At 45.5% G+C, this 12,221-nt stretch overlaps 1 protein-coding gene across 1 annotated transcript in view; it reads right to left on the bottom strand.

The window, feature by feature from the left end:
- The window catches only part of ryr3 (ryanodine receptor 3), a gene marked incomplete at its 5' end in the record, with an annotated part of 238,000 nt that overhangs the window by 167,421 nt on the left and 58,358 nt on the right, over positions 1-12,221 (bottom strand). The window contains one exon of the mRNA XM_084314212.1: positions 11,702-11,821. Within this exon, the coding sequence (XP_084170338.1) occupies positions 11,702-11,821 (120 nt within the window). The remainder of the gene's footprint in view (positions 1-11,701; positions 11,822-12,221) is intronic.

Raw genomic sequence — 12,221 nt, 5'->3', positions numbered from 1 at the left:
AAGAAGTAGTCCCCCAAGAGCTCCGGGAGGAAGACAACCCTTCAGAGATGGAACTCTGCACGGAACAAGATGAGGAGAGCACCGAGGAGATAGAACTCCAGGACTCCCCGCAGGGGAACGCATCCCCAACGGGTACTGCCAGGAGCGGCTCACCTCAACAAGCGTCTTCCCCCAGCGAGGCGGAGAGGATGCTGTCACAGGCGTTCCTCGCCACCCTGACAGCCTCTACCGAACGCGATCGACTTCAGGGTGAACGCGATCGACTTCAGGGTGAACGCGATCGACTCCAAGCACAGACGCTTAGCAAGCGCGAACATTCTACCATTGAAAGAGAACGCCTCCAAGCGCAGCAACGGAGCGAAGAAGAGCGCGTATGTCTGGAGCTGAGACGCCTTCAGACGGAAGAGAATATGGCAAGAGACCGGGCCGACACCCAGCGTGCCGCTGCCGGTGCCCAAAGAGAAGCAGATCTCACCAAGCGCGACGCCGAGCGCGACAGACTACAAGGCGAGCGCGACAGACTACAAGCGCAGCTAATGGAGCAGCTGATCACCAGGGCAACACCCCCTCCCTCCACAAGGGGTTCCAGGGCCTCGTCAAGACACGTGTCAAGGGCACCCTCCCCTGACCGAGCAGGCGACCTTGAACTCGACCACCAGAGAGAGTCTACACCCCCCTCCGAACTCCTTCCCCGACCGGTCCAAGTGAGACCCAGCTACAAGGAAGGAACGGCGGACACCGCGGAGAGGCTAAATAGACGACTACAGGATCTAGAAGACCTGGCAGAGGAAGAAGAGGGAGAAGAGGAGAGTCAAGCCCGACAGCAGCACATTACTCCACAGGACCAGGAGGTCCAGTACAGCCCAGGCTATACCCCCGCGGCTCTGCGCTACAGACCCCTGACTCGATTCACGGGGTGAGCATGACGCACGACCAGTCCCGAGGAATAGCACCTGGACCAGCGGGCCATGGTACCCTGCCAGTACCAGCCCACCGAGAGGCGTAAGAGGAGACTCGCCCAGGAGGCCTCTCTTCCAACGCTCACCGATGTGCCAGCCATCCACGGCGTCATACATTGGCACACCGACGTTTCCAGACTTCACCCATGAGAACCGAGCACAGTACACGGAGCTACGGATGTGCTTAGAGACAATGATGGTGGATGTAGCTGATGAACGCCACAAGTATGCGATCCTATTGAAGCACCCGAAAGTGCCCAGAGCGCACAACATAGCGCTGGCCTATGCCACCTCTACTACCCCATACACAGCGGCTCTAGCAGCACTAGACCAAAGATTTGGACGTATATGGGATTACGTAATACAAGAGATAAGGCATATTGACCGCCTACCCCCAGCAACAGACAATCGCTCACTAGACGAGCTGTCTATCAAAGTACAATCCCTGGTAGGGATGCTGGGGGCGCAACGAGAAAAGGGTATGCACGAACTATACGCAAACTCGAACGTCGAGAGGATTTTAGAGAAGCTGCCGCCCGCCCGACAGGAGCGCTTCAGGCGGCAAAGAGACCACCGTGATCCTAACGGTCCCGAGCCATCCCTCCTAGACCTAGCCGACTTCCTGGCGAGAGAAGTCAGCAGCCTACGGCTGGACACGTTCGTGCGGAGCACACCAAGCTCCAGAGAGGGACCTAGGAGAGTAAACGATGGCCGAAGATCGGTGACTGTCATGCACCAATCAGAATCAGTACCGAGCAGCAAGAACCACAGTACCCCCTCGATGAAAGAGAAGTGGAAGATGGTGTGCCCGTACTGCGAGAAGGAACACTGGTTGTCACAATGTGACCAGTTCAAGAAGATGACCGCTGAAGAAGTGAGTCACTGGATAAAGTCCAACAGGCGTTGTTACCGATGTGCGCGCAGTCACATGGCAGCCGAGTGCCGCCTCAAGAAGAGGTGTAGTCGGTATGACGGAGCCCATCTAGATGTCCTACACGACAGTAACAAAAGAAAGCCTGCACCATCCAGCAGCACAAAGGCAAGCGTTATGTACATTGACCCCGCTAGCAGCAGCGGCGCCCAGGTGCTCTTAAAGGTGGTCCGTGTAACACTGAGTTACCAAGATAAGATCATGGACACTTACGCCGTCCTTGATGACGGGTCAGAGAAGACCCTTCTCCTCGCGTCCGCTGCGGCCCAGCTGGGGCTGCGGGGGAGCGAGAACCAGATGACTATTCGGACAATAAGAAGAGATCTAAAGACGATAAAGGGCGAGAATGTCTCCTTCACTATCGCAGCAAGCGGGCAGCCAGAGAGACGGTACAGGATTACTAATGCTTTCACCAGCCAAGAAATAGGACTATCGCAGTACACCTACCCCATCGCCAAGCTGATGGATAAATATGTGCACCTGCGTCAACTCCCTATCCCGCTCATAGACGGCGCCACCCCGACCCTGCTGATAGGCTCCGACCACGCAGACCTCATAGTCCGGATAGACCGGGTCCATACAGGACCCAGAGGTTGTCCTGCAGCAGTCGAGACCCGCCTAGGATGGACATTACAAGGCCCCCTCGCCAAGTCTCTTAACCGAACAGCAGCCACTAGCTGCCTCCACTCCAGAGCGACATAAGGAGACACCACACTCCTGCAGCATGTCGAGAGGCTATGGACACTAGAGACAATGCCCTTTAAGAACGAAAAGAAAGACATTCGTTCTAAGGAAGATATCTACGCTATAGCCCTCCTCGAGCACGGGACAAAGAGAGTCAACGTCAACGGAGTGATGAGATACGCAACTCCACTCTTGAGGCGAGAGGGAATGCCCACCTTTCACGCCACAAAAGAGGCGACGGAGCGGTATCTATTGAACACAGAGCGGCGCCTAGCCAAAGACCCCGCTCAAGAGGCTGTGTACCGCGCTGAGATTAGCAAGCGAATCACAGCGGGACACATAAAGAAAATTGACTGGCGACGTCGTGCGCTGCTCCGCGCCTCCCTGATCAAAGACGGCTTTGATCTCCGGCAGCGGGCCAGCAGCGACCCCCCAGTATTGAGCAGCCTCAACGCAGAGGACCCAGCAGCAGATGAAGAGGTCCAACAAAGTGTGACAAATAGTTTCTACGTGGACAACTGTTTACAAAGCGTCTCGACGCCAGAAGAAGCCGAGGCTCTCCTACTCAAGCTCCACGCCTCCCTGATCAAAGGCGGCTTTGATCTCAGGCAGTGGGCCAGCAGCGACCCGCAAGTACTGCGCAGCCTCTCCCCCGATGATAAGGCAGCAAGCAGCGACACCTGGATGGTGACCATCCCAGGGGAAGCCCAAGAAATGACACTAGGACTAGTCTGGCGCTTCAAAACAGACTCGCTCCATTATAGACACAAACCCCTGATCAAGGAGCAGGGAAGGTCGACGGCAATACCGACCACCAGACGGAGTGTATACAGAACACTCGCCAGACAATATGACCCGTTGGGATGTATTCTACCTTACACCACCAGGGCAAAGATGATTGTAAGAGCGCTATGGGACAAAGACCAGGGCTGGGACGATCCCATACCCGAACACCTTGCATCCACATGGAGAGAGTGGGAGACGGAACTCCGCTCACTCCCAGGTGTTAATATACGCCGCAGCTACTTCCCACCCACAGTGAGGCCAGAGACATGCAAGATCGACCTGCACGTATTCAGCGACGCCTCCGAAGTAGCCTACGGTTCGGTGGCTTACTTGCGTGCCCGAGAGGAGGGAGGAGAAATACATACTGCTTTCATCCTGGCTCGCTCAAGAATAGCCCCACGCAAGCAACAATCTATCCCGCGTCTAGAGCTCTGCGCAGCCCTAGCAGGAGCGCAGCTCGCCACGTTAATCCAACGTGAACTCACCATCCCGGTGCAAAGAACAATCTTGTGGTCAGACTCCACGACCGTACTCACATGGATCCGGTCTGATTCGTGCAGATACAAGGTCTTCGTGGGAGTCAGAGTCACCGAGATTCAAGAGTTAACAGAAGTAGCGAGCTGGAGGTATGTGGACACCAAACACAACCCAGCTGACGTCATCACCCGGGGAATGTCCCTGGATGACCTCACCCGTCACAACCTCTACAGTGACGGGCCAGAGTTCCTCAAGCTCCCGGAAGAAGAGTGGCCTACACCCATCCCACGGGAGGCGAGTAAAGAGGAGGCAGAGAACAAGAAACCTATGTTCTGTGGGTTGACACACACACTCGTCCCCACAGACCCCGATCTAGACGATTGCCTCACCCTAGAGAGTGCGCAGCTAAAGACATTTCTTTTTTTTTTTCACTTTTTTGTTTATTATACTTTTTTGAGGACATAGACATTATAAGTATATGTCTGTATATATACATTGTTGTATTGTCATTGTCCACATAGAACAGATAACAACATTAAACAGAAGAAAATAAAATAAAAAAATAAAAAACAAGAAAAAATAAAACAGAGTTCAAAAGTAAATAATAATACAAACAAACACTGACTTGGTCGCCCGACAGTCGTCTCAAACGTATATACATAGTATATCAAATATATAGCACATGTTTAGGTACCCAAATATGCTTCTCCAATGTATATCCGGTATATCAAATAACTCACGTTGAATTAACGTTCACACAGATGAATACCAACAAGCAGCATACAAATTGTTATTCTGGAATAGTATGGAACTGTACATCATCCACAAGTACAAGGAATGAACCCCACGTTTTCTTGAACATAGATGAAGAACCTCTCAGAGTGCATCTTATCTTTTCAAGTTTGATAAAGTATAGTATGTCTCTAATCCAGTGAAGGTGAGTGGGGGGAGCAGCGGACTTCCATTTAAACAGAATCAGCCGCCTGGCCAGTAGAGTGGTAAATGCCACAACGTGTGCTTTGTGCTTTGAAAGTGATAACATAGGTGGGGAGTATCCAAAAAGCGCTGTCAATACATTTGGTTCAAGATTTGTCTCAATACTTCCCGAGATGGTTTCAAAAATATTTGTCCAATACCTGTGCAAGGAGGGGCATGTCCAAAACATGTGAGTATATGTGGCTGGGGCCGAATGACATCTATCACATATAGGATCGATATCTTCATACATTTTGGCTAATCTGACTTTCGTCAGGTGTACTCGATGAACAATTTTGCATTGTATCAGCCCGTGTCTTGCACAAATAGAAGAAGAATGAACAAGACGTAGAATGTCAACCCAAATGTCATCCGAGATCTCCTCCTCTAAATCCTCCTCCCATTTACTTTTAATATTGTGTATTGTGGTTGGACATAAGGAGAGAATGAGATTGTACATAGTCGATATCATGCCCTTGATGGAAGACATCGGGGTTAAAAAGGAGTCGATGGGTGTTACCTCTGGAAGGTTGGGAAATATAGGGTTAATGCTACAGACATAGCTACGAATCTGTAGATACCGAAAGAAATGTCGGCTATGGCTTGAATATTTCTCTGATAATTGCTGAAAGGAGGCAAAAACATTATCTATATATAGGTCACCTAGTGTTTTAATACCGAGTGAGGCCCATAAGGAGAATGCTCCATCCATCAATGAGGGGTGAAATAAAGGGTTAGCTGCTATCGGGGCCAAGTGGGATAGAGTTTTAAACCCAAAGTGGCGTCTGAATTGATTCCAAATTCTGAATGTAGTTTTAACGATTATATTTTTGAAGTAGGGGGCCAATGGAGAACTAATGGGGGCATGTATAAGACCGGTTAGTGAAGCAGGTTTGACAGATGAGGCTTCGATGTCAACCCACATAGGGCACACCAGAGGTTTGTCTGACTGTAGCCATTGCTGTATGATTCTGAGATTGGCTGCCCAATAGTAGGCTCTGAAGTTAGGTAGAGCCATGCCACCCAGAGATCTACTCCTTTGTAATAGAGCTTTACTAATTCTGGGAACTTTGTTATTCCAAATAAATTTGGACACTAGGCTGTAAATTTTTTGAAAGAATGAGTGGGGAAGAAAGATAGGCAGGCACTGGACAAGATAAGAAAACCTTGGGAGAGAGTTCATCTTAACGCAATTGATACGTGCAGCAAGAGAGAGAGGTAATAATGACCAACGTTCAAAATCGAGTCAGTAGAGAGCCAAAATTAAATTTGAATAGGTCCCCAAATGTATCCCTAATTTGGATACCGAGATATTTGAAGCCATGGGGGGAAATTTTCAATGGGAAGTTATGCAGTGGATAACTTCGAGCTTCTGCATTCAATGGAAGAAGTTCACTTTTGTCTAAATTTAGTTTATACCCTGAAATACGGCCAAATCAGGTGAATATGTCAAGTGCAGCTGGAATAGATGTGGAGATGTCAGACACGTATAGAAGCAGGTCATCTGCATATAGGGAGGTCCTCTGTTCAACCTTTTATACGAAGGTCTGATCGAAGTGCGATGGCCAACGGTTCAATGGCAACATCGAACAGGAGTGGGCTCAAATTGCAACCCTGTCTCGTGGAGCGGTGTAGATGGAACTGTGCTGAACGTGTGTTGTTAGTCCTTACTGAGGCAGTGGGAGAGGTGTAAAGTAATTTCACCCAAGCTACAAAGTTATCCCCCAGTCCAAACTTTTTCAATGTGTCGAAAAGATATCCCCACTCCACACGGTCAAAAGCTTTGGCCGCATCTAGTGAGATGACAGCCTCCGGGCTAGTTGTGGAGGAAGGGCTATATATGACATTAAAGAGACGTCTAATGTTGGAAAATGAATATCTGTTCTGGATAAAACCTGTTTGGTCTGGAGATATGATAGTGGGAAGGACAGGTTCTAAGCGCATAGCTAAGAGCTTTGATAGAAGCTTTAAATCTACCGTCAACTGACTGACAGGACGATAACTTCCACAGGATAGGGGGTCTTTATCTTTTTTTAGCAACAGAGAAATCGAGGCTTGAGTAAGGGATGGGGGTAACTTAAGTGACCTAAATGAATCTGCATACATGTCAATTAAAATGGGTGCCAGTTTATCAAAGAATTTCCTGTAGAACTCTATAGGGTAACCATCTAGCCCCGGACACTTCCCTGTTTGCATAGAGTAGGCGGCCTCTCTGAGCTCATCTATCGTGACAGGTCCCTCCAGCCCTGTGGCAGCCTCCGGGTTTATCTGTGGTATATCCAATGAATTAAAAAAATTATCATAGGCATAAGGGTCAGAGGTTTGTTCAGATGTATATAAGGAGGAATAAAAGTTTTTAAATTCTTCATTAATTAGCTTGGGATCCGTAGTTAAACCATTGGTTGTCTGGATTTGAGGGATCTGATGTGAGGCAGAGGCCTGTCGTAACTTATGGGCCAATAATTTATTAGACTTGTCTCCATGCTCATAGTACGTCTGTCTGGATTTAATCATTAGATCCTCCACGTAAGCAGAGGAGAGGACATCAAATTTAGCTTGGAGGGAGAGACGTTCTTTATAGACATCCGGGGATGGTTGAGTAGCATGTATGTTATCTAATTGACTAATCTGCTTAGTCAAGTCACTCATCTGTCTTTTTCTATCCTTCCTTTCATAGGCGCTATATGAGATTATCTCACCCCTCAGATATGCCTTCAATGTCTCCCATAGTAAAGATGCTGAAATCTCAGGGGTCTTATTGGTCGATATAAAAAAATCGATTTGGTTGTGTATGAAATTAACGAAATTCTCATTTGACAATAAACGGCAATTTAGGCGCCAGGGAGGTGGCGAGTTGTTATATTCCTGGAAGCACAACTCCAGAAGCACTGGAGCATGATCCGACAATACGATCGCTTCATAAGAGCAGGAGTGTAGTGATGGGATGAGTCGATTATCAATCAGAAAAAAGTCAATACGAGAATAAGTTTGATGAACATGTGAAAAGAAAGAATATTGTCTTCCTTGTGGGTTTAAAAATCGCCAGGGGTCAGAGACCTTGAATTCATTCATAAAGGCATGAATGATTTTGGCAGATCTTGAAGGTACACTATTCCTGGGTGATGAGCGATCTAATCTAGGATTAATCCAGACATTGTGGTCTCCACCCTGAATCAGATAATGTGTTGACATATCAGGTATCCTGGCAAACAGTGTTTGAAAAAAGTTCTCATTGTCCCAATTGGGGCCGTATACATTAGCCAGAATTACTGGTACATCATACAGCCGTCCTATAACTATCACAAATCTCCCGCCAGGATCCGAGATAATATCGGAGTAAACAAAGTTGACAGATTTATGGATTAGAATGGCTACCCCTCTGGATTTCCCTTGAAATGACGAATGATAAACCTGACCCACCCATCTCCTCTTTAATTTGATATGATCCGTTCCCTTTAAGTGGGTCTCTTGAAGGAAAGCAATGTTAGCGCCAAGATGTTGAAGATGATGTATCACCTTACTACATTTGATCGGTTGATTTAGGCCTCTGCAATTCCAGCTGCAAAACCTAAGTACACCTCCCGACCGCTGTGCTGATCTAGGTTGGGTCATAATACCGGCAAGATAATGAATAGATGTGCTGGGTACACCGCAAATGAGAAACACTGAAAACAATAAAATAAAACTGCAATAGGGCGACCAAGCCAAGTACACAAAAATAAAAAAGAACTGATACAGACAACATTACTCCCCCTTCCCTCCTCCCCCCTCCCTCCTCCCCCCTCTCCCTTCCCTCCTCCCCCCTCCCCCCTCCCCCCTCACGCCGAAGCATCTCCCGCTGAGATACGCGTGTGGTGTGGTGCCCGGAGCTCCTGCCCTCTCCCGAGTTTCGTGGTCTCTGTCCAGCAGAGAGATTTTTAAAACTTTTTGAACTAAACCTATAAACTGAAGCTATGGCATCAGATATGGCCACAAGTAAATGTCTCACATTTAGCAGATGGACTTTATATGAACTAATAACTGCAATAAAGTGAATATACGTATTGCACGTGTGCCTGCGTTAATGCTGCACTTACACACCTGAAATGGGCTTTGAGTGAAAATAATAAGTGTGTGCGTGCACCTGCTGCCCATGCATAATGAAAAAAAAAAAAAAAAAAAAAAGCTTTAGATGAAATAGTAAATGTAGTATTCATACCAACGCAGTGAATGGGCTTTAAGCGAGATCATATTAAATGCATGCGTATATGTGCTGCACCTATCTGTGCAGTAAGTAGGCTTTTTAGGAGAAATAATAATAAATGCATATGTACTGTGTGTTCGCACATACACACACACACATGCCTGTCCAGGAATGTATGTGTACTCACACACATTCATATAGCCATGTGCATGCAAACAAGCCTATAGTACCACACTAATTGTCAAAAATTCATGTTCTTGGAGAGCTAACGAAAAGAAAAAAAAAGCGAACAAGCTGCAATAATAATAATAATAATAATAATAATATACAGTAGTGAAGATGGTCGTGATAATAATAATGACAATAATAATAACACTAAGCAAAACACGTTACATTAAAGTATGTTGCGTGACTCACTTGATAGAGTTTGCATACTTTGATTAAGTGTCTCGAAAAAAAGCGAATAACAAGCTGCAATAATAATAATAATAATAAAAGAAAAAGAAAAAAAAGACAGTAGTGAAGATGATCATGATAATGGTAATAATAATAATGACAATAATAACACTAAACAAAACCTGCTATATTAAAGTATGGCAAGAGGCTTGACGAGCGAAACTAAACCAATACAGCTGCACTGTATTAATCAACAAGCTACTGTACAGCATAACCAAATTGACTGCTCTAATTCAACACAGTAGATCATTAATTAAATATATTAATATAAATATTCAGTAGGCTCCTATGCAGTTCTTTAGTGATCGATTATCCTCCAATAATAGTAGGCATAGCATTGGTGAAATAATAATGAAGTAAATAGAAAAGACAGTTCAAATGTTCAGAGATACATAACCAATTGACTGCTCTAATTCAACACCGTAGATCATTAATTAGATATAAATATGGCTATGGGCAAATGTCTATGGGTGGAAAAAAAAATTAAGTAAAGAGATAGAAGTTCAAATGTTCATAGATCAGTCACTTATCTTGATCCGTTGGTTGTCATCTTAGTGTTCAACAGTTGCTGGGCCGCTTTTATTAGTTTTCTGATGAAGATTGTTCTGCTTGAGAAACACATCAGCGTCCTCTTTTGAATGACACATCACCTGCTTCCCTTTGAAGTCGATCTGTAATGATGTGGGCCAGCGCATTCTATAGACTAAAGACATTTCTGTGGCACCACCCAGAGGTTCAGCCCACAACTGACATTTCAGCAGCTGACTACGAAGAAGCAGAACTCCTTCTACTACAACGAGCCCAGAGAGACTCGTTCCCCGATGAGCTAGCCTGTCTACAGGGAGCAAAGCCCGTCCCATCAGACAGCAGACTGCTCCACCTAGCCCCCGAGAGCGACGCCCATAATCTCATCAGAGTGGGTGGTCGTCTGCGGAGAGCCCCAGACTTACCGGATGACGTCAAGTACCCGATAGTCCTGAACAGCCGACACAAGGTCACAGAGCTGATCATAAAGAAATACGACGAGGCTGTGCATCACGCGTGCGGCAGGAGCAGCACGGATAACTTGGTTCTGCATGTATCGTGCTTCCATTCAAACAGACGGCAACACACGTGAAGTCAAGTCTCACTCGCGTGAGACTTCCTCTCTAGATACTCTACCTGGCCAGGGTACTCCTGGGTCCTAGGGCCCCCCCACGTTACACTATATGTCATGCACATGTATTTTATATGTTAATAAAATTGCATTTATCTTTAGTCCTAATTCTGTCACTGTTTGATGTCACAAAGAAGGGTGTATCCGAAAGCTGTCTACAACATTTGTAACATGTGATGAAAAAGTAAACAAATAATTAACTGTATTAGACATTTGTTAATGATGAATAGGCTTCACTTCAGATTACGGCACACAATAGCATCTGCAAATGATTTATAGATGTTTTATGAATGTCTTAACAAATCATTTGTTGAACATGAAAAATAAATGGAGATACAGTATAGTCGTTTTTTCATATCCATTTTTCAAAGCATCTACAAATGTGTTACTACACATTAAACAACATTATTTAATGATGAACAAATCAAGTACAAACAATGTTGATAATGAGTTATAAATAATGTAGAACTAATCTGTAAATGTTATACAAATATAGTTATAAATGATTTAATAATCATTTATGAATGTATATAAATGGTTTGTTCATGATTAGTTCATTATCTACAAATACATTATAAATGTATTATAACAGGGTGTTATTATAAAGTGCTACCGATTATCTTCCTTGTGAACTATTCACTATCCAGATGTGCAACGTACGTAACCATAAAACATGGCGACACTTGAGGAGGTTATGTTGAGATCACAGGAGAAAAAGGTATTTGCAACTTTCATGCACAAAGTATGTTCCAAAGGAATGCAGGATACGTGGCTTTCCCACGCAAAGACGTATAACAGCAAGTATACTGAGACCCTTAGTCTTTAAGAGATACTTGACTTTATCAAACCAATTGACTATCTCAAATCCGGCCCTCTTTTCTTGATCCTCCAATCACAACTGTTGCATCCCTTTGTCCTTCAAAAGTTTAAAAGTCAAGACAGTGCCGCAGCAGCAAACCAGTGTTTCTTGATGCATTTCCCATTATGGTATAACAGCAACTCCATAATATTCAGTAGTAGCCTAACCAAATCAGTACCATAGAACACTTTGGCCTGTGGAAGCATCCATTCCATTTCCAAGAAAGCATCCTCACCTGAGCTTCGGATGTGGGTTCCAGGTAACCCAGTCGATTTCCAAGTCCCTCAGCGGACAAACAAAACTTGCGGTGATCTTTCTCGATGGTGGCGACACACTGGAGCACCACCTCATCATCCTGCGACAAAAGAAGATCAACGTTAACATTGTGACCTACCTAAAAGTAAACAAGATCCATAGTATTCACTCTACATTGTTTCCTTGTCTTCTAGCTTTCCTCAAGTAAGTCTTTGATGACTCAATATATTCCTGTTGCTAAGTTACATTCAGTTATTTCCATGCTTCAGATATGAGCAGACTATGGAAATTAAACACAAAGAGCAGGCAGTGATACAGTACTTCAGCCTAAAAAGTTATGCAAAGCTGTAAAAAAATAACAGAAATAAGAAAGTATATCCAGATTGACAGGGCCTGGCATGAGCTGGGTAGTGTCGTTTTTCGAAATTCCAAAGGCCATCGAAAGCCCTGGGCCTCCTCTCCTCATATGACTACAAACAAAATGGCAGCGCGCATTCTAG

Source organism: Notolepis coatsorum (assembly GCF_963971535.1).
Source record: "Notolepis coatsorum genome assembly, chromosome: 5".
Lineage (NCBI taxonomy): Eukaryota > Metazoa > Chordata > Actinopteri > Aulopiformes > Paralepididae > Notolepis > Notolepis coatsorum.
This window is presented reverse-complemented; position numbering and strand designations above follow the sequence as displayed.